Source organism: Ctenopharyngodon idella, chromosome 13 (assembly GCF_019924925.1).
Source record: "Ctenopharyngodon idella isolate HZGC_01 chromosome 13, HZGC01, whole genome shotgun sequence".
Lineage (NCBI taxonomy): Eukaryota > Metazoa > Chordata > Actinopteri > Cypriniformes > Xenocyprididae > Ctenopharyngodon > Ctenopharyngodon idella.
The window spans coordinates 331177-355276 of NC_067232.1; the positions used below are offsets into that span (position 1 = coordinate 331177).

At 36.2% G+C, this 24100-nt stretch overlaps 1 protein-coding gene across 7 annotated transcripts in view; it reads left to right on the plus strand.

Moving 5' to 3' along the window:
* LOC127525244 (NMDA receptor synaptonuclear signaling and neuronal migration factor-like) overlaps positions 1 to 22786 on the plus strand; it is a 48984-nt gene extending 26198 nt beyond the window's left edge. For 6 of the 7 annotated variants that reach the window (XM_051917662.1, XM_051917656.1, XM_051917659.1 and 3 more), the window contains 10 exons: positions 4100 to 4152; positions 4555 to 4644; positions 8026 to 8153; positions 9454 to 9537; positions 9992 to 10025; positions 11042 to 11112; positions 11378 to 11457; positions 11580 to 11682; positions 14489 to 14564; positions 16563 to 22786. In XM_051917662.1, the coding sequence (XP_051773622.1) occupies positions 4100 to 4152; positions 4555 to 4644; positions 8026 to 8153; positions 9454 to 9537; positions 9992 to 10025; positions 11042 to 11112; positions 11378 to 11457; positions 11580 to 11682; positions 14489 to 14564; positions 16563 to 16660 (817 nt within the window). In that variant the 3' untranslated portion in view covers positions 16661 to 22786. The remainder of the gene's footprint in view (positions 1 to 4099; positions 4153 to 4554; positions 4645 to 8025; positions 8154 to 9453; positions 9538 to 9991; positions 10026 to 11041; positions 11113 to 11377; positions 11458 to 11579; positions 11683 to 14488; positions 14565 to 16562) is intronic. The other variant, XM_051917661.1, reaches the window with a different exon arrangement.
* The last annotated feature ends 1314 nt before the right edge of the window (positions 22787 to 24100 follow it).

The window sequence follows — 24100 nt, forward strand, 5'->3', positions numbered from 1 at the left end:
TGAAGTGCAAACGCTCCAGTCATCATTCACTTTCATTATAGAGTATGTAGAAGAGCATCCAAGATAATGATAATTAATAAATGTATTTCAATAAATCCTAACCCTTCTGTGATCCACAAAATAACAAGTGGTGCTCACTGCAGATCCATATGATGTCCAGCTCCTCCTCTCTTAACCTAACGGGTGGAGTTATGTGTAGCGATAGGGTTATGGCTAGGGTTAGGGTGTGGTTGGACAATGTCAGGCTCCACCCGTTTGCTCTGCAATGAGCAGCCTCTCCAAAATTAAGAAAGCCGTATGGGTTTAGAACAACTTGAGGGTAAAGAAATGATGACAGAATTTTCATTTTTGGTGAAATATTACTTTTAAAAAAAGGAAAGGGGCATGATTGAGGAAATAGAATTATTTAACAGCCGAAGAGAGGTGGTGATGAAATTAAAGAGCTAATAGAGGAGCAGTGATTGCAGACATGGGACATAGAGAGTGAGAGAATGAAAAGAGACAATGGAGAAGAAAGGCTCTGACTCATCCTCAGCTGCGGGGGCGAAGGAGGTTTCTCTCTCTCTCTCTCTAATGCACGTGGGTGTAAATAAGCCGTAAGACAGACAGAAAAAGGAGATTTCTCCATATCTCCCTCCTCTCACAGGTGGGCACAGCTCTGTCACATGTGTAAACAGAGCTTTTTTTCTCTCTTCCTCTCCTGTTTCTGCCTCACTCTTTCTGTTTTCTCATTACTTCCCTTCCAATTAGTCATGATCAACAATGCAATTATGTCACAAAACAGGACACTTGGAGGAAAAACCTTGAAACAGACTTGATAAAATTCCGAAATTAAATTTTCATACACAGTGCACAGGCTAATGAGAATATGCTTCCCCAGTGTGCTAGCCATGTGTAGCATTGCATTTCTGCCAAGAGTTTGTTTTTGTTTGAACAAGGACTATAAGGCCCAAATTATAAGTTGCATCCCAAATGATGTACTATGCACTTATATATGAGGTATAAAATGTTATTTTGTCATCCATCAGAGTCTGATAGATAGCCCCTCCCATTTGGCTAACTAAGTAAAGCTGCGACTGTTGAGTGCATAAGGTGTACAACATTCCACGCTTCATTTTTTCAGTTAAATAAGTGCATCAACCAGTTAAAAGTGCACATTTTTTTGTTAAAATTTTCAGTGTGAACACATTACTTTTACTGTTTATACTACAAAATGGCTTAGAATAATGCATGAGTACGCAATGAACCCAAATGCATGATGTCAAGTGTAGATGGAAATTTTCTGAAATGTGTTCGAAGGCAGTTTATAATACAAGTATGCATTACAATCTCAGCATTGCCAAAATGGGTGCTATAAGTGTGCATTAGCATAAACTGTCTTTTATAGTCAGTCTACTCATTCAGGTTGTTATTTAGTAGATACACATTCAGCAGAATTCTCATGAAATTCAAATTTGTTGCTAACAAATTCAGGAGTAAAGTTGCTCTAAAGGAACATACAGTGTATCTAATGTTGCATTCTGTTAGATCATATATCACCTTTGATGATGAACCTGCTTCTCGACAGTTAAAAAAGGATATTCTATAAAGTATGCATGTGTGTAATTATGAATGCACTGTAGATATGCTACATCTGGTATGTTGGCATTGTCACGTGTCTGTGCTGACATGTTCGCATACTATATAGTAAGGAAGTAGGCGTATTCGGATGCAGTGTTTGTGTATGAAAGTTGGCTGAATTCAGAATAGTGTAGTGGCATGTCACTAGTAATTCTACCATATGGCAGAATTAGTAAAAGTAGTATGCTATTCAGTCCTACAATTCATAGTTTTCACGCGACATCACATCCTTACAGGAATTCCCACGTGGAGGGCAAAACAAAGCTTTTCCACTGTAAACCCTAACTCTCAAAATAATTAATTGGTTTGAGTAGGACAAACTTAAATTAAACAATCAGTCAAATTAACTTTTATGAGTATTTAGAACTTTATTTTTCTTTCAAGTTCACAGAACTGATATATTTTAAGGAAACTGAACTGCTTCATTGTTTTGAGTTTTATGAACTTATTTCTTTTAATTTAGACAAACTTAAGTTTAACTGAAACTGGCTGGGATTTCTATTTCCCAGCATGTTTGCCCATGGCACTCGAAAGGGATAGTAAATGCTAAAATTAAGTGTTAAGGTTTTTTGTGCAAGATTATTGTTAGGTGGGTGATTTAGTAGTGATTAATGTTGTGTTATGCTAATTTAGAAGAGTTTCTGTTAATGTGGGTTTTTGGAGAGTTACCATCATGGTGACAAGTGGTGTATGCGGCTTGGTTTGAAGAGCACATATGTTAAATGCTTTATATTGCTGCACTCATTCAGCAAGTGCTATAACTTGCTATTGTTAACATGTTGGCAAATTAGCATTTTCTGAATTAGCTTGTTATAGCTAGCTATGTTTACACTAATAAAAATGCTCACATTGAGGTTACATGAAAATTTTAAGGTAAATGTATGAATTAGTGTACTCAATCATTTCAAGTTAAGTACAATTAAATGTATGAGTACAAAATAAAAATCTGCCAGTTCTGCTTACTTTAAACTTTGAATTTCTTAACTTAAAAATTTGAGTTTTGCCAACTTATTCGGGTTTACAATACAGGCAGTTATTTTTTACCAGGTTTGTACTAACTACTACTGTATTAAGACGGTGATATTAAAAGATCACTTTCAGTATACACCTTACTAATAATGCATAATTTGCATATTAAGCATTTTAGGATAGAAAACCATAAAGAAAATGCTTAACACAATGATATTGCAGGACCAAATTCAGTTTATTAATAAAACATACTATGTACAGGCAAGTAGATGAACCCAGATAATGAACGCAGTGCAAATGCCATATTGCGTTTAAAGGCTCATCTGCTTGCCTGTGTATAGTATATTATCCAGGTGTTTACTGAATTTGATCTTAATATCACTGTCTTGGCACATTAGACACATTTTTGAATGTTTTTAGTAAATTAAATCCTGCGGCAAGAGCTGTATATGAGTCACAAGTGCATAAAATTTGCAGTTTATTCTCACATTTGTTTTTCTTCTTTTGAGAGGTGATCTAAATATTTGTGGCTTGAAACAGATGAAAAATTGACAGGCCTGTGATGCAGTTCTGTGGCTAAATGTGACTAAAAAAGCATGAATACCTGGAGAAAGCTAGCATTCCATTAGCGTTCCCATTCATTTCAATGCCATTTTGCGCAGTTTGAAATCGGCATCTAGAAAGACTGTGCATTTTTAATGCATAGATATTTTGTCAACAATATACCAGCATATAGCTAGCCTCAATGCTAACACACTAAATTCCTCAAAACTCACATTTTAATTTGGTAGATTCTTTAATGGACATTTGAAGGTAACTATCTTCTGCCACAGTAACACAAGAACACACTGCGTGTACAGTATGTACAACAGGACAGCATGCTTGTAATGTGATAGCCTAGCATTTGCATCTGTATACTTGCATAGAGTATGTTTCTGACTTAAGAATGCTTCTGTCTTCTCATTTGTTGTTCTCATCTGTTGTTGTCTCTGTCACCTTTGTTCACCCCTTACTAAAGTTTCATCCATTATAATTAAGTGTACAGTTGTCATGGATGTGCGTAGAGTAAGTCGTGTTGGATGTGTGGGACAGACTCTACTGCAGTGGCATTTTTCTCTGTCTGTTTTCTCAGTCAGCTGGAGAGATGCCAGATAGCTCAAAGAAAGTACACACTTGCTGGTTCAATATTAAACAGGAGTGCACACAAGCAAGGACGTCTGTTCGTGTCTCTGACGGCCTACGTGGTGCAAATATTTAGCGAAGCACTTGGGTTTCATATGGCTTTCAAAATATGTTTGCTCTTTTGAATAACCCTAGGGAAATCTCTTCACATCTTCAAGCATGGATATGATATGATTTATTAACTGCAGAGCAAAGGGTTTTTGGTTTAATGTCACACACAAGCTGTTTTCTTGTCTTTTTATCTAAAAAATAAAATAAATGTCTTGACGACCTGATTTATCCTCTCACTTCTTCTTCCACTCTTTTTTTGTCTTCAACTAATTTCTAGGAATTTCCGGAAGCATTTAAGAATGGTGGGCAGCAGAAGAATGAAAGCACAAAGTGAGTCAATGTGTGAATATACAGTATGAATGATTGCACAGCTCCATTTGTGTTTCTTTCATGTGTTTTTGCATGTGATGCATTGCTTTGTGAATGTAGGTTAGCATGTGCATGTGTATATTGGGAATGTTTGTGTGTTTGTATGGAGGATGATTGACAGTTTTGTGTCATTGTAACCAATAAAACGATTTAGGATTGGTCGATTTTGCTTCTGTGTGTGTTTCAAGTGTAGCAAAGGGCAGTGGAGGAAATGGACATTGAAGCATATGAGAAAAGTGTGTGTGTAGATGGTGTTGTGGTTGTTGGTGTGTTTGAGTGTACTGTATGTGCTGCGGCCCACAGTCTGTGAGGATCATGGGGCGTTGCGTGCGTGTGCGTGTGACCATCTCTCCACTTCACTAGCATTTGCAGAGCGCAGGGCGAAGAGTTTCAACCGATCCTGGAGCGATCCGACCCCTGTCAAACAAGACTCCCTAACCGACTCAAAAGACAGTGAGTCCACCTGTACACACACACAAACACACACACACACACAGTCACCTACATGACACGTTGACACACTTAGCATATTCCCATAGATCACTATATAAAATGATTGACAGAAGTTAATTATTTACACTACAGTTCAAAAGTTAGGGGTCAGCATTTTTAAATGTTTTTGAAAGAAGTCCCTTATGCTCACAAAGGCTGCATTTATTTGATCAAAAGTACAGTATAAATACTAATATTCTGAAATATTACTACAATTTTATATAACTGTTTTCTGTTAATATTTTAAAATGTACTTTTTCTCTGTGATGGCAAAGCTGAATTTTCAGCATCATTACTCCATTCTTCTGTGTCACATGATCTTTCACAAATCATTCTAATTTGCTGATTTGCTGCTCAAGAAGCATTTCTTATTATTATCAATGTTGAAAATGGTCATACTGCTTAATATTTTTGTGGAAACCATGATCATTTTAAGGATTTTTGGATGAATAGAAAGTTCAAAAGAACAGCAATTATTTGAAATATTTTTTTTGTTACAATGCAAATGTCTTTACTGTCACTTTTGATCAATTGAATGCATACTCGCTTAATAAAAGTATTATTTCTTAAAAAAAAAAAATTGGTAACACTTTACAATAAGGTTTCATTAGTTAACTACTTTAGTTAACATGAACTAAGAATGAACAATACTTCTACAGCATTTATTAATCTTTGTTCATGTTAATTTCAACATTTACTAATACATTATTAAAATCAAAAATTGTATTTGTTAACATTAGTTAATGCTTTGTGAACTAACATGACTAGTTGACCAATGACCAGTTGTATTTTTATGAACTAACATTAAAGGCATAATATGTAAGACTTTTAGATTAAAATATCCAAAAAACACTAGAACAGTGTTATGTTACTTACACTATCCCAAATGTTTCCAAGAATGTTTAAATCCAGAGAAATAAGCATTTTTAACCAGGACACAGACTGTGTCCGTGCTTCACCTACCAGTGAGATCATACCTGCGTTACCCTCGATTTCCAGTTTTATTTTGTAGAAACCATGGAAACACCAAAGACACTTAAATATATTATATGTTTTATTAGACAAGGGAAGAACTGTTTGGATACATTTATAGACAGAAATCTAATTATTGTTATATGGGTCAACATAGTCTTATTGTTTGAATCTCGTTTTCTAGATTATATTAATATGATATTCTAATATCGGTCTAGCTTACTGCAGTGTGCAACAAGTGTCTCATAGCAGCCGCCGAGCGAAGGCACAGAGTAATGTTATAACATAATTTTCAACCCCACATTGTTACCTCACATACGCTTGACTGGCAGAAACAGAAGCGTCGTCTGCGGCATTATAAAATATCTCTCATTAACAATCCCTCCAGCGGCCTCGTTCAGCTCTCACAGCACTCGCCCTGCTCTGCTTCATACTACAGTAACGTTAATAATCTCATCCATGAACATGATTTCTGCCCGAGTCCCATCCCGATTCTTTTCCACCGGCTGTGAGGTCAAGACGACATCTCCCATCTTCAAGCTACACCTTTGTTTTGAATAGGTAACCTCTAGCGGCGAAAAATTACATAATGTGCCTTTAATACATTAACTACTATTAACAAATGAGATCTTAATGTAAAGTGTTACCAAAAATTCTTGCTGACACCAAACGTTTGAATGTTAGTGTACATAAAATCATTACCTAACAATCAGAAGACCCTGTGGAACACTTGTATAACACACACATACAGTAGACTCACATAGACAGTCTCACAGTGACGTGCCTCTTCTGCTCTTGATGCTGATCCTGTTTGTCTGTCTTCCTCTGAGCGTGGTTCTGTCCCGAATATGTGCTCCTCTTTTTCTCTCTCTGTGAGTATCTGTCCCGCCTGGAGCGTCTGGACTCTGGAGACGTATGTGTGTGTATGTGTGTGTGCACTACTGTGTCAGCATGTTAACTCTGTGTGTAGTTTGTCTTTGGACTTATTTTTGTCATCACGTTTATTCTTTACACCTGTGTCTTCGGGGAGCCTGATGAACGATTGCGAACGTTTGACTTACAGTTGTAATATTTGTATGTTTGCTTTTCTCTGTCCGTTTTCTCTCTCTATAGCTGCCTGGTTTTCTGTGGTGCTGATTTTCTAGTGGAGTTTTTCTCTCCCTTTTACACTACCGATACTACAGTCTCTCATGTAGAGTTTTATATTTGTAACTCTAGTTAGGTGTATTGTATATTTAAATGGACTGCAGTCAAACAAGTGATTCAGGATTCCACTTTTTTTGTTTTCGTGTTGTATAGTTACATCATACTTGGTGTGAAGAGATAAAATCCTGTTAATCCCGAAGAGATAAATCCCGTTAAAGGGATAGTTCACCCAAAAATGAAAATACTGTCATCATTTTCTCACCCTCATGTCATTCCAAACCCACAGTCTGTTATTTTTTTAGTGGAAAATAAAGGAATTTTGATCTGTTCACACAAAGTTAACATATGATCATAGACCAATGTTATTTTAGTATTATTTACTATTATAGTATTTATCAATTAAATATTAAATTAGATTTTATTTTTTCAGTTTTCGTTTTAAATTAAATTGTTTTAGTAATTTCTATGTATTTTTTATATTTTTGTTTGGCTTTAATTTATTTCTACATTCATTTTTTTTTTCAGTACATTTTTATTTATACATACAGTTTTAGTTTTAGTCATTTTAGTACTTAAATTTAAACTTTTTATGTTTCAGTCAGTTGCCAAGGCAACATTTCTAATTTTTGTGTTTGTAAAGTTTTTCAGCTAATATGTATGTCTTATTTTATTTCATTTAGCAAAAATGATTTTTAATATTTTTATTTAACAACGATAACACTGCAGATGACTTAAATTGAAATTCCAAGGAATATGAAATGTAGGTAAAGTCACATGAACTACTTTTATTATGCTTTTTGTGGAGTTTGTTTTTGATATATTTTGGAGCTGCGTCACTATTATCCTTCTGTGGAATTTCCTCAAAAATTCTCTTTTTATGTTCCACATTAAAATATAACAGCATAAAGGTTTGGAATAACATTTTTGGGTGAACTTTTCCTTTTTTCAGGATAATGACTCCTTACATGGAAACAAAACTAAGAGTTAAATTTCACAGCTGAATTACTGCAGTCCATGTAAAAAAAAATATTGATATATATATCTTTTCTAATATCTTATCTTTGTTCCATTATCTTTGTCTCAACCTTTCTCTTTCTCCACCACCATTTTCGTCTTCTCATTCCTGCCTTGTCTCTTTGTTCCTTTCTTCTCTTTGTCTTTATTCTGCTTTGTCCGTGTCCGTCATTGAACTGTCTATCTCTGCTGTGATGTCTGGTGCCACAGGTGGGGATCTGCAGACGACCTGCTGTACCCCAGACGAGGGCGGATGTGAAGACATGGACTGGGAGGAGGAGAGAGAGATGGAGAGACTGGCATGTGAAGGGGATGACTTTATCCCTCCTAAAATTATGGTACATTTGTTTATTCAGTTTTCATTTTTCATTTAGTTTTCATTTAATAGTTTTTTTTTATATATATATACCTAATTTAACTTAAGTGAATAGTTCATCCAAAAATCAAATTTCCTGATTATTTACTCACCCCAAGATCATCCAAGATGTATATGACTTTCTTTCCTCAGCCGAAGGAAAAGATTTCTCCTTCTAATGTAAGTGAATGGTCCAAAATCCATATTTAGACAGCTTCAAAGGGCTCCACACGACCCCAGCTGAATAAGGGTCTTCTCTAGCAAAACAATCAGTCATTTCAGAAAAAAGCACTGCAAAACTTGATATATGCAAGTTGGGAAAGTCACACGTGATGTAGGCAGGAAGAATTGTTTACAAGTGTGAAGAAGGAGCTCTGTCCAGAATCGTTGCTGTATATTAGTATTTGTTTCGTTTTATTGTTAAAAATGGTCCATTCTTGTGTGTATACTGGATGTAAACTTCTCTCGTAAACAATTGGCGGTTCTTGCCGCCTACGTTACGCGTAACCTTCCACACGTGCATACATCATGTGAGAGGTCATTAACTCAGCTGTCTCGTAACTAGTAAAGTGTTGAACTTTTTCCTATGTCTTATTCTTCTGCAATCCAGAATGGCAGCAACACTGAAAGGTTTTTTTTGAGCTGCTCCCTCTACTGTACATGTGTGAATTTGCATTTTGTTCGACCTGAGACCTATTCATTTCACTTTTGGTCTGAAAGGGCCAAAAATATTTGCCATTAAATATTTAAACATTTGCCAAAAATAGAATTTTTTTTTTGCTATTAAAAAACAAACAAGCAAGCTTAGCCCAGGTAAGAAAAAGTATTGGGAAAGTAATGTAATGCATTACTTTCTATAAAAAGTAACACAATTAGTTACTTTTTTTAGGAAGTACCACAAAATTGTAACACATTACTTAGTAATGTAACTTAGTAAAGTAACTTTCCCCAACACTGTAAACACATTTTGCTACTCTTATTCATCGTTGGGGTCGTGTGGAACCCTTTGAAGCTGCCTAAATATGGATTTTGGGCTGTCAAAAATGGTCTACGTTGAGCACCATTCACTTTCATTAGATCGAGAAAATCCTGGAATGTTTTCCTTCAAAACCTTAATTTCTCTTTGGCTGAGGAAAGAAAGTCATATACATCTTGGATGGCTTTGGTGTGAGTAAATAATCTAGAAATTTCCATTTTTGTCTGAACTATTCCTTTAATTACATTTAATTAAAAATCTTTCATGTAACTGATCATTTTTATCTCTGTGATTTTGTATCTTTTAGCTGATTTCATCTAAAGTCCCCAAAGCAGAATATGTTCCCAATATTATTCGAAAGGATGATCCTTCTATTATACCCATACTCTATGTAAGTCAAACCTGTTTTTACTATGACATGACGCATCATCCAGATATTACAGATAACATATCAAGATTTTATGTCAAACACTGGATATCAATTTAAAGATTATGGATTTTCATAGACACTTGAAACACATGGATAATGCCCTGTGGAATAGAGCCAAGACACTGTATAGGATGAGATACTGCTGGATACGTCGCAAAATACTGTCTAGAGGTTTAGACAGACAAGTGATAACCAAACTGATAGCAAACACAATAGTAAATGACACGTCCTCAACAGCACAAAGAAAAACAGGAGCCAGTAATGTTATCTGGACCGGACGAGTGCATATTAGAGATTACTGACATTAAGCATTATACAAAGAACATTTTCCTTTCAGAATTAGTCCTGGAATGTTGTTAAGTCTAATCTGTGTGTTTGAATTGATTGCTTTTATTTATTTTTTTTTTATCTCCAGGATCATGAGCATGCCACGTTTGATGATATTCTGGGTATGTAGCTTCATGGTTTGTGTATTGTTTGTTGTGTGTTTGCTGTGTGCTCTTTTGTGTATTTGGGCACTTTACCCCTTGCCTGGTTGTTTCATTGTGGAATGACAGTGGGCCCTGTATTGATTTTTGCACCAGCCAGCATGAGAAACACAAAAACAATTGGATTCCTGATAAATGACTCTGGATCAGAGAAGCGCCAATATTATTTAGTGACTGTTTTACAACAGTGACTGTTTAAAATCTGTAGGGATCAACTTTTATTCAATGTGTGTTAAAGTCACATAATAAATCATGAATGAATGTAATTATGGTAATTATATTGTCAGTTTGTATTTGCATACAACATACAACTACCAAAAAATGAGCTCATTATTTTAAAAAATTGGTAACACTTTAGAATAAGGCCCCATTAGTTAGCGTCATTTAATGCATTGACTAAAAATAACATTTGTTGGAGTATTTATTAATCTTTGTTAATATTAATTAATTGTTAGTTCATGTTTGCTCAGGTCCATTTAATAATATTAAGATAAAGCTTTTGATTTTAATAATGTATTGGTAAATGTTGAAATTAAAATGAACTTTATTGTAAATTAATATTTAAGATGAAAGGGCTTATAATATAATATAATATAAAAAAGTGAACCTCAGGAATAAAATAAATAATTAAAATAATATTATTTTAAGGGTTTGCATTAAAATCAATATTCCAATAATGCAAGAAAATTGTGGTTACTTGAGATTTTGCAAATTTTCTTCAATTTTGATGTCTAAGCTGTTATATATTGAATAAGCTGGCAGAACGGTGATTAGACTTTTACATTTAAAGTAAAACCAGGGTAATAGTCGAATCCTAGGTTTCGATCTGGTTTTGTTTAAATTGCCATGATCTTTTCCCAATAAAAGAACATTTTTAAGCCCTTTGACAATGTCAACGTATGCATAATCAGAGCAAGATTGTGCGTGTAAATGCAACCAGCGCTGGTCATCCTGACCCTGTATTTGTTTTTATGCAGAGGAGATTGAGAAGAGATTGACAGCCTACAGGAAGGGCTCCAAGATCTGGCGCATGCTGATCTTCTGTCAGGTAAGAGAAAAACAAGGCCAACAAACACACACATAATGACTGTAAGAAAGAAATGAGACTGTAAGTGCACCAGAGTGAATCAGCAGTGTCTGTAGGAATAATCTGAACTACTGTCTCTTCAGTTTGATGATTTGGGTTTGATGTTGTGTAATGGTTGTGTGTTCAGATGGAAAGGAATTTCTCTCTGTCAGTTCAGAGGGTAGTACTGATCTCCTGTTTCTTTGAGTTTGATGTTATGTAAGGTTTTAAATGTGTAATTTTTCAGGGCGGCCCAGGACACCTGTACCTGCTGAAGAATAAAGTGGCCACTTTTGCCAAGGTCGAGAAAGAAGAAGACATGAGCCAGTTAGTGAGATCCATGCTTTTGTTTCTGTCACAATATTCCTTCAATGCGAGAGAACTTCCTTCCTTCAAAGAGAGAGCTATTGTCAGAGGGATTTGCTTGTGTGTTTGTGGTGTACATGCAGGTTTTGGAAACGACTTAGCCGGTTTATGAGTAAAGTGAATCCAGAGCCAAACCTGATCCACATCATGGGCTGCTATGTCCTGGGCAATCCGAATGGAGAGAAGGTACATCAAATTCACGTAATGCTTGTACCTTGAGTTTCTGCATTATATTTAGAAATGGTCCCTCTGGGGCCTGCTGTGGCCATGTTCAGCTCTCATCTCTTAAGACACACATGCACCAACTCCATCTTGCCGTTTTTCTATATAACACCTCTCCGTCTGTCACCATCATGCCTGACAGCATTTTTCCCTCGGTTATGTAACTTAAAATAACTCTTTCCTGTCCAGCACTGTATAAAGAATTTAAAGGGGACCTACTATGCAAAATTCACTTTTATAAGGTGTTTGAACACAGATGTGTCCACAGCGTGTGTAAACAGCCAGCTTATAATGGTAAAAATCCACCCACTGCTTTTTTTATAATCCCCAAACAGTCTCTCCAAACGAGCAGATCCAGAATTTCCCCTTACTCTTACATAAGCTCCGCCCATGACTGGTGATGATCTGCCCGATTAGCATAGATCCTGCCCTGGATGAGCCGCAGCAGTCTGACATTTCTGTTTCCTTGCTGTAGCAGCTGGAGATATACAATGTCTGTGCCAAAAAAACATTACAAATGTTCTGTTACTGGATGTACCAATGAGGACACCATGGTTGAATTTCATTTATGAGGGAAATGTGCCGAAAAAAGTGTTATATATTTGTGCAAATCATTTTACGCCGGACTGCTTCACAAACAAAGGTCAGTTCAATGCTGGATTTGCACGAAAGATTAACATGACGGTACATGCTAGTCGATGAGTTGAATCAATTGACACTCCATGACAACTACATAAATTTATCCACTAAACATTCAGAAACGTCCAGTTGCATTCTAAAAGTTGTAACTTCTTCCTGAGTCTCTCCATCAGTGTCTGACTTCGGTTTGAACAATGTAAGGCTGAACACCGTTACTGACAGTTTCCAACATTTTGGCTGCGTGAGATTCTCCAGTTTTGTTGTTGTTGAGTATCTGAAGCACAAGCTGTTAAAGCTCCGCCCTCTTCTGGAAAGGGGGCTGGGAGCAGCAGCTTGTTTGCATTTAAAAGGACACAAAAAAATGGCATGATTTTGTTCACACCCAAATAGTGGCAAATTTGAGCTATAATAAATGATCTGTGGGGTATTTTGAGCTGAAACTTCACAGACACATTCTGGGGACACCAGAGACTTATATTACATCGTGTAAAAGGGGCATTATAGGTCCCCTTTAATACCTTTATTCGGTAAGGACCTATTAAATTGGCCAAAAGTGACAGTGAAGACTTTAATAATATTGCAAAAGGTTATTAACTATTTGGACTTTGGACTCAAATTAATGCTGTTGAGCTTTCTATTCATAAAATAGTACTGAAAAAATGTAGGATGGTTTCCACAAAAATATTAAGTAGCAAAACAAAAAACTAAAATTAAAACTAAAACCATAAAAAAGTTACATTAAATAAACATTAACTGTAATAGATTTTTTTGAAAATCTTTTATTTCAGCTAGTTGCCAAGCCATCATTTCTCATTTTCTAAACTAAAATAACTAAAACAAAAATGAATAAGAACTACACAGACATATTTAAAAAAAAAAAAAAAAAACACTAATAAATATTACTAAAACTAACTAAAATTAAAACGAAAACAGAAAATATAAAAAATAAAAACGACTCAAAATATTAATAAAAACTGAAATAGTCTATTAATGATACTAAAATAACTGATAATAATAATAAATGTTTCTTGAGCAGTAAATCAGTTTATTAGAATTATTTCTGAAGGATCATGTGTCACTGAAGACTGGAGTAATGATGCTGAAAATTCAGCTTTGAATCACAGGAATAAATTTAATTTTAAAATATATTTAAATAGTAAACAGTTATTTTAAATTGTAATAATGTGTCACAATATTATTGTTTTTTCTGTATATTTGATCAATCAAGTGCAGTCTTGATGAGCATAAGAGACTTATTTCAAAAACATTAAAATATCTGACTAACCCCAAACTTTTAAACAGTTGTGTAACACCCAGACTAGTTTCTGTGATCATTAACATCTGATCTGAAACTCTCTAATTGTTGGACTTGTGACATCTGCGTCTGTCCTTTAGGATCGGCCTTGACTTTCAGCTCATTCCGTCTGTTTGGTAGCCTGACAAGTGTTATATGACAGGAGCCCCGAGATTACGCCCCAAGGACACATTTATGGCATTCTTGGAACCTAATGTACAAATGCGTTTCTATGGTGATGGATTTCGACGTAAATCTCATTCGCCATGCGTCATTGCCCAAGAGGTGCCACCGTTCCTGAGAATTGCGTTTTTATGCGTGCTTGTGATCGACACACGGATGACTGACTTGTGCGAGTTTGTGAATGCATGCTGGGTTATCTGCTGACAGAATTTGGCCTTCACAAGAGCAAATCTATGTATGTTGATCTCAAAGTAGAGCTCTAGGAATCTTGCAGCATTTGTTTGTGGCGTCCTCCTTAGCGTTGTGGTCACGTTCTCATCTTTATTCGCTCTGTAAGGCACTGGTTTCCTTCACAGTGTGTGAGCTGGAATAGAAAATATGTGTCTGTAAATTCATCTTTAATCTCTGTCTGGGTTTGAAGCCTCTCGGAGTGGTGCATGGATGTTAAGATCTTAACTGGGTTCTTTTGAAGGTTCCCGTTTGCCCTTCCAGTCTCCCGTGTGAGATTTACCCAGAGCCACAAAGAGAGAGACTGCCATTATCCCTAACTAACCTCCTCGAGTCAAAGAGCGAGTGAAGGAGAGAGTGAGAGAGCAGTGTGAGGGGGGAGAAAAAAAGGGATTATTAATGTCTTGGCTTATCATGTGCCAACAGCTGTTCCAGAAACTGAAGAACCTGATGAGGCCTTATTCTGTCACATTTGAGTCACCGCTGGAGCTCTCTGCTCAGGGTAAGACTGCCTGCAATAAACTGCTGAAATGTGCTTATGCTCACACTCCTACACACATATAAACACACACAAACAGACTCTTTCTTGCATAATTTGAAATCTAGGCCCTGTTTACACCTGGTATTAGGATGCGTTTTGGTCCATCGGAACACAAGTAGACGAGGGGGACACATACCCGTTTACACCTGGTGTTTTATTCCGTCTGTTTTGTCCACTTTCAACCACTTCTGTCCTGATTTCTTCAAGGAGAGGGTCTATGGGCGGGTAAATGTATGGGCTTTTTCATATCTTTCGATCTAATGGACAAAATAACCTCCCGCAATTTACATATGAACGCGCCCGGAGATGATGGAAAAACATACAGAGAGCGTCAGATTTCGTTTCTGCTCTGACAGCTTCAAGACCATGGCGAACGCGGTGAGTGCGTGTTAGAAATCAGGAATGGTGAGAGAACATTGTGCTTGGTACATTTTTTGTCTTCAAACCAAACTTGGGTCTCCAGTCAACAAAGTTTAAATCCATCTGGCTAGCGCGCTTCCCATAATGTTTAAGCATTAGGTCAGTAGGCAGAGAGTAGGTGGTCTTTTATGGTTGTTTGAATGCATTCGACCACATGAAACAATAGGGCTGGGACAATACATCGATTCTCGATCGATACAATGAATCTGGATCGATCCTGATATTTTCTCTCTCTAACCGATTCTGAGCTTAGTTTTAACAGCAGATAATTCGCTTCAACCTTTTCAAACTTTATGAATGGTTATTTTAGGTTTAATTGGTGTGTGTAAAGGAACTGGAAGCAGGTACTGTACGAGTGTTTCTAAAGCACGTATAGTAGTGCCATCTACTGTTTAAAAACTAAGCTCAAAATCGATTCGAGAGAGAATCGCTATACATCGGAAAATATCAGAATCGCTCCAGATTCTTCATATTGCAAATCATATTTCGATGTATTGTCCCAGCCCTAGAAAACAATCTGGTTAAATGTGTTTTTGACTATCTCTGGAAGTGGTCGAAAGTGGACAAGCTTAAAATGTCTTAGACCCCATTTACACCTGTATTTAGCGTTGTCCACTTGTGATCGGATTGACGAATAGGCTTAATACCAGGTGTAAACAGGGCCCTATGAGTTTTTAATGGAGGAAACGTATGGGCATACTGATATACATACACTGCATGTTATTTAAAGGGATTTTCAGCCAAAGTGAATTCTGACATTTACTTATCTTCATGTCATTCCAAACTTGTACACTGTTGTTTCTTTCATACCAAGCTATTGTATAGCTATTTTGCATATACTCACCCTCATGTTGTACCATACCCTTATGAGAGGTTTGGAATGGCATGAGGGCGAGTATGATGACAGATTTTCACATTTTAGATGAACTATTTTATTTAAATGGTTATTTCACCCAAAAAAATGAAATTTCTGTCATTAATTACTCACCCTCATTCCAAACCAGTAAGACCTTTGTTCATCTTTGGAACACAAATTAAGATATGACAGCAATGTCATAACAAATTTGAAGGTCCAGAAAGGTAGTAAAGACATCATTAAAATAGTCAATGTGACTACAGTGGTTCAACCTTAATGTTATTAAGGGACAAAAGTACTTTTTGTGTGCAAAAAACAGACAAAAATAACGCACAAAAAGTATTCTCGTCGCTTTACTGACATAACTTTCATAGTAAACCATTTAATGCAAGTTTACAGGTCTTTTTCCTTCCGTTTTTTTTTTTTTTTAACCTGTCCTGAGCCGGCCGACCAACCCACCCCGCCCCTCTCTTTCACTGACTCTCAATTTCCTCTCTTCATTCTCTATCACTTCTCTGTCATCTCTCTTTATCTATATTGTCTCTCAGTGCATGCTGTTTTCCAATTACCGCCTGAGAGAATCTATATGGAAGTGTCTGTTCATCATAGAGACACAGGCTCACATTGAATTCATCAAATGTATTCCAGAATCATATCTCCCTCTCTATTCCCCTCTCCTTTAGGCAAAGAGATGATTGAGATGTACTTCGACTTCCGTCTGTTTCGACTTTGGAAAACCCGGCAGCACTCAAAACTCCTCGACTACGAAGATCTCTTGTGACCCCGCGCGGGTCAGCGTGTAGCATTGCGGGCAGGACGTCCCACTTTAAAACTCCATTCTACCAGCTTTCATTTCGGAGAACAGGAGGAAGAGGAAAACGAGTGGAGACCGACACAGCCACCTCGCTGCGTCACAACTATTGTTTATTTCAGCTCGTCTCTGCGGACTTCAACCTCCTCCGAACGGTAACACACAAGGGACAAAAACAAAAAGCAAATGGTTCAAAATGCAAGAGAAATCCGGATACGTGGATGTTTCGGTTCTCTAATGGAGAAAAGTGAGGGTGTTTCTCTGGTTGACAAACAAGTTGTCGACTGTTTTCTTTTTTTAAACTAACATATCGCCGAGCGCTACCGAACACTAGCCTAGACAGTTGTGCTTATGACAGAGTCCTGCGTGCAATATCATGTCGCGCCGAAACTTACCTACCAGAACACACAGAAATGGTCATATATGAAATAACAACTAATATATTGGTATACATACAGGATATACATCTCATGAGTATATAGAGTAGCTATAGTCATGCAAATAATCTATATGTCAATGGTACACAAATTACTTTTTCAGTGTTTATTGTTGTGGTCTTTCTAATGAACTATTTTGAATAACTCAGGTTTTAGCCTTTACAAATATGTTAATTACTCCCCTATCCAGATGTGTGGAAGTCATTTAGGTGGAAAGAATGTACATCTGCCAACATATTTATATGTGCTTGTTTCAGAGGTTTATAAATCTTTTATCACTTTTCGTTTTCGACATAACTTGTGTCTTCTCATTATATGCCGGCATTTGTTTCTCCATTGAAAATATAGACTCATTGCAAAACACCAATCATACACAGTCTCCAAACTGGGAAATCATGACTTCCAGTCATATAATAACTCTGACCTCAATATAGCCAGGCATCTACACCAGGTGCACCTGAAGTGTCAGCAGGAATATAGCATTGCAGGGAGATGTTGCAGAATTGCTAAAATAAGCGCTTGTGTCAATGTGTTCATAACAATTAGGATGTTTTCACTCTCGGTTTGATTGCTTAGTCTGAACCTGTCAGTCTTTAAAAACGTATTATTAGGCTCCAAATGGCAGTATATTTAGGCCTTCATCGTGTGTACCTCCATGAGTACAGTACATGCGGTAGCTGTCAAAAAAGGAAATTTGATGTCTAGTTCACCTTTTTTACACGTTTTGGTTTTAGTACTCAATATTTTGTGGCACTTCCTTTTGTACTAAATATATGCTACAGTTCAAAAGGGTTGGGTCAGTAAGATTTCTTATTTGAAAGAAATTAACACTTTTACTTAGCAAGGATGCTTTAAATTAATCAAAAGTGACAATAAAGACAAAAAATACAAAAAACAATAAATAAGCAGCACAACTGTTTTCAACATTGATAATAAGAAGAAATGTTTCTTGAGCACCAAATGAGTATCTTTCAAATACATTAAAGAACCGTACTGACCCCAAAGTTTTGAATGGTAGTGTATGCATACTAATATGTAAACAATAGCTGTTCACATCCACAAATGAGGCTGGGTAGCTTTTAGAGCAATTGTGAATCATACTTGACTCCACATGAACCCCAGACTGCTGTTTTTTGACTTGGGTGTTTCCATGATGTCAAAAACTAATTCAAAGTTCCAACCAAATGGTTTTGGGTTCACATCATCGGCTCTAGTGTGAAAACAGCCTTATTTGTTCTCTCCATTTTTGAAGCCATTGGTGTTGTGGGTCATGAACAGGCATTATTCTGAAGGTCACTATTGCCTTATGGGGCGGAATGGTATTTGATGGCCATATGTGGATAATAGAAGGATTTAGACCGTTTTACGGCAGCTTGCAGGTGTAATCTCTATGCATTCTTCTTCCATTAGTAGCTTTCAGAGGTTTTGAGCAACTCGGGAGTTGATTTTCATGTCTATCTTTATGAATGTTCTATTGTACTCAGCTAATAAGCCATACACTCTTTAGCAAGCTGCTCAGACTGATGGCTCTTTGATGTGGATGGCTTCAGGCACTCATGATGAACTTCCAGCTGGTTGAATGATGGAATCTTTTCTTTTGTTTTGCTTTTTTATGCATCCACAATGCTAATTGGCTACTCTTTTGGTGTTGTTCAGGCAATCTTTAACTTAACTGATAGATAGAATGAGGTCTTGCCCCATGGAAATAAGTGAAGCAGTCAGTACACTGTATAAAATGGTCTTAGATATAAGAATGAAAGGAAAGAAACTCCAACAACATGCTATTAGAACGTTACCGTGCCAAGATGTGCATCATCTGGTGATTTAAAGGTGTTTAATGTTAAAATGGCGTCTTTTACTATAATTTATTGTGATGACAGAACTAAAAATAAGGTTTATTTCCCAGAAAAGTGTAAAGACTGTGGTTAAGCCAATGGCTTGAGTTGGGGGCGGGACTAGTCTGTTTGGGCCTGGCCAAACAAGTAATTTAGAAAGGGTTGTCGATACTTTTGGCCATTAAAAAAAGTTTTAGCGTCTTACAGGAAAAAATTTAGCAACATATTTAAATGTTAAAACATTTATTATGCATCTGAGGGGCCATTTACACGACAAACGGAAAACTTTATATGTGTTTTAGCCGTTGATTTACACGACAACAGCGTTTTGGGGGCCTGAAAATGCAAACTTTTGAAAAAGGGTTTCAAAGTGCAAGTTTTTGAAAACGATACTGTTATTGTCTTCGTGTAAAAAACACTAAATTGTGAAAACGGTGATGTCTTGCGCATGTGTATTACGTGTTCAGTCTATAGGCGTGTAGTGTTTCTTTACAAAGTAACATCGCCAACTACTGGCCTGGCAGAAGAATACAGCGCTTTTAGTCATTTTCGTGGATCTGTGTGAACGGGGAACAACGTTGTCGTCTGTATGCAAAAAATACAAAAGAAAAAAATTCTGTTTTTACACTCTAAAAATGCTGGGTTGTTTCAACCAATGTTTGGGTCAAATGGGTCGAAACAACAAAGCATTTTTTGTAGTATGAGTGTAGTGGTTGTCGTGTAAATGTACCCATAGATGAAAATCCACACATTGAATGAACATCTTGGCAACGTACATGTACTATCAAGATATATTATCCAGTCATGCCCTTGCTTTAAAGGTATATAAAGTAATCCAATACATAAAAGCTAGTGAATAAACCTTTAAATAGTCTACAGAGTTTCCAGTTCCACTGGAGTGTGTCTGGATATAGAATACAGTAGGGTTGTCTTATCATAGGGGATGTTGCTGGTGGTCGGTGCAGTCAGATGAGCACACCGCTTCCCCTAAAGGGCTGCACCCCAGCCAGAAAATAGGCTGCAAATGAATTGGACTGATCCTCTAGCAATTTCAGTCATTATGGGGCCATCTGTGACTCGCAGTAGGTGTCAGAGAGCCTGGCATGTCAGAGGGAACAAGAGAGAATCCACATTCACTATTCTACAGATGGCAACATCACGTTAGCGGGAACATTGGGTGGCGAGAGTGAATGTCGTCTTGGGATGTCCAATTTGAACAGAATGCATCAAATGGAGGGCAGTCATATCACATGGATCACTCATTTCACTTATAACCACCGTCCTGTAAGAATGTTTACACATTTATTCATTTACTTTTTAATAAATAGTGTTTTAAAGCTGTATGTCGATGTAGCAATATATGTAACTCCTCCTCTATGATGTTAATGTTTTGATCTTTTTACTAATTTATTATATATTTATGCTATTTATTTTGTACTTGTGCTGGACAGTAATAGCTGTTTGTGCAAAGCATTCATTTAATTATGGAAGAATCTCAGCTTCTTCTGTACACAAAGCTTTGGCAATGTCTTTAAATTGATCTTTGTATAATATTAGCCTCAAAAGTTACCTACAAGTAACACCTTATTATAAGGGTCAATTCGTTAACATTAGTTAATGCAATACGCAAAGCATTTATTCATCTGTGTTATTTCAGTATTATTTATATATTATTGTAGTATTTATTAATATTTTGAATTAGCATTTATTTTTATATTTTAAGTTTTCATTTTACTTTAAGATTTTGTTCATTTTGTTTTGTTTTCCGTTTTAGTAATTTAAGGTCCTTATTTCAGTTATTTGCCAAAGCAACATATCTAATTTTTTTCAAATTTATTGCAGTTAATGAAAATGATTTTAATAGTTTTAGATAACATTAACAACTCTGTTATTAATCTAGCTTAATTGTATTCATTTTCATTTATTTTTAATTAAATATAATGAATTAAGCAGCTCGTAAACATACTTTATCAGTAGGAAAAAACTGAAATAGCCTGTGAAACATTAAAATATTATGCAATCATATGACATTTCTCCTTATATACAAGTATGTAGAAATTAACATTTGTATTGTTAATTGTTAGTTTATGGTACCCTATACATTAAATACAATAATGTTAATAAATTGAGCCTTATTGTGAAGTGTTACTGATCTCACTTAAAGGGTTAGTTCACCCAGTCATTATTTATTCACCCTCATGTCATTCCAAAGACCTTCGTTCATCTTCAGAACAAAAATTAAGATATTTTTCTTGAACTAACCCTTTAATGACAGCTTGCTTGTATTTGATGTAAACAGAGATGGTTGATAGAAGGCTGACAAGAAAAACTAACGCCTAAAATGTCAACCCAACCCCTAACCCCTAAACATTTGGTGGTAGAGTTTGATTCTAAACCAGATGACCAACAGAACCCCTTCATATGTTTAAATTGGCATTGTTTGTTGACATTGTTTGACGTGTATGAATGGGCGGTTTCTGCTGTCACTCTACATGATCAGAAGATTGCCTCAGCTTTAACAGTGTTTAGCCATCTAATGTATTTCCTTTGTTGTTGGGCCTAAACTAATTATGTGTAAAAAAAAAAAAAAAAAGTATTAAAGGAGCGGTGCTGTAATTTTTTTAGATAAATGATTTATTTATTCAAACATACAAGGTATTTTTATGAGACTTTATGGACAACAGTATGTTGGTATTTGTTTTTATTCACAATTTTAGTAGCCTTTATTAGGCATTACAGTCAAGGAAGTCTCTGTCTGTTAGCATTTCCATTCATCGCAACTGCACTTGTGCGGAATTATGTGATTTTAAAAACGTTCATTACATGCTATAGCCCTGATGAAATGGCATCTACCATGTGGAATTAACCTGGTCATGCCAACTAGCTGAACCTTAACCTGCTGAGTACAGTATTTACACACATAAATCTTGCATTGGTCGGCTACAATGGCCAAATCAAGCTGGTGCTTCCAGTGAGAGCACAAAGAAAAATGAAAACCATTGGCGTATTGTGAGATACGGTATACACAGTATCATTTTTTTATCTTGTGAATATATTTCAACCCTTGATCATGCAATATGCTTGTTAATGCAGTTTAATGGTTCTCCGGTTGAGAATGTACCGAATTAATTTCAAGTGAGGGTGCAGTTACAGACCGGCCGTTCATTTCACTCAAAATGCTCTTGAGTAGAATAAATATCTTACAATCTATCCAAAAACTTTCATGTTTTTCCTTCCTGCCCATCTCACCATGTCCCATTCATGTGTGCTGGAAGATTAGCAGGAGCGCAGGTGCGCCAGAGCTCATTAGCTTTATGAGAGACTTGATGGATGGTTTGGTTTTCAGAGCATTACACTCCAACCCTCTTCACGTCATATGAGATTGTGTTTTATTATTAGAGTATGAATATTCAACAAAAATACATCCTTTATCATCTGTTATTCAGTGAAGAGAATGAAAATGTTCTCTGTGCCACTTGAGAGGTGGAGAGTGTACCATCGATGATAATTGATTTTTTTTTTTTTTTTGATGCACCCATGAATAATGATGACATGCTATTGTTTTTATGAGGTAGATATTGTAGATATGAATTACATAACAGATATATCTGGTGTTGATTATGTCATTGAGATATCTACAGTACATCTGCAGATTTGTGTCTTGTGCATTTCATGGTGTAACTGAATCATTGTGCTGGAGATTAACTCATGCGGTCGCTGGACCCGCAGCGTCTTAAATACGAGATATTCCAACATGCTGGCACTGAACGGGTGCAAAGTGTTTCTATGCTTTTCTTTTCTAATAAAATGTTGTTTCGACCATCCTTTGTGGACCCTTTCAAATTGTTCCTGAACTGTTTTCTTTACAAATGCTATTCATACCTGTCACGTCCCCTTTGAGAATTTAATTGCATTTTGCAATGGAGTGCATGAGGCTAAAGATAAAGGTTTATTTTTGTATGTGTATTTGCTTAAGCAATAAAGTATGAGAATATCACAGCTAAAGGGCATCGTTAGGCACCACGTACAATGGAGTTACCATGGTATTGTCATGGTAATATCTCCTTTGCATCATTAAAAATACTAAAGTTAATTAAACAATCAATAGTTAATTTTACTCAATATTATTAATATCACAAATGTCATTTTGTTAGTTTATTAATTCATTAAATGCACAGTGTTACCTAAAATAAAAAATCAACACAACTACCCTGATGGCACACGTACATCTCTGAGACGTCTATTTGATGTGCGTGTTTCGTCTGGAAGATGTCATTTTGTGTTCACTCATCTGCAATATGTCTATAGGACATTTCCTGTCAGATGTCAAATAGACCTTTAGAAAATGTCTTTAAGATGTTTATGATTTAGAATGTATGTAAAGACATCTATCAGATGTTTGTAAACAGAAGATGAAGTGATCTTTAACAGACATCTTGCAGACGTAAGTGTGCTATCTGGGTAATAGCTTTCATGGCCTGTATGTGACATCTGTGGAAAAGGAAAGTCATTTCAGAAAAACAGCAAGCTACTACATTTTGATTAAAAATGACAAAAACAAACAATTTGGAAAATATTCTTTGTAGTACTGTGCACTGATGAATCACAATAAGGATATGAATATGTATTATGTAACATGTAGCTAATACTGTATGTTTTAATTACATGTTGGATTTAAAACCTTGATTATTCTTGATTGAAAATTATTTTAAAGACTTAATATTTTGATATGTGGAAACAGGAATTGTTGGAAGTGAACAACAGATATTAAAAAAGTAAACTCGGGTCGTTTACACAACACCGTTTTCAACTAAAAACAGAAAACTTTTTAGTCTATGTTGTGGCCGTTCATTTACATGACAATGTGGGGGCCTGAAAATGCAAACTTCACAATGTGTTTCAAAGTGCAAGTTTTTGAAAACGATACCGGTATTGTTTCCGTGTAAACTACAAAAATGCGAGTTTGTGAAAATGCCGACGTCATGCACATGCTTATTACTTGTTCAGTCTATAGAGTACCTCACAGATGATGTGTTTTTGTAGGCCAACCCGGAAGTTGGCGGCGCACGGTTCCCTCGATCGAAAGCCTATGCATTTTTCCCATAGACTTTTGGAAAATCGCAAAAAATAAGCTCTGT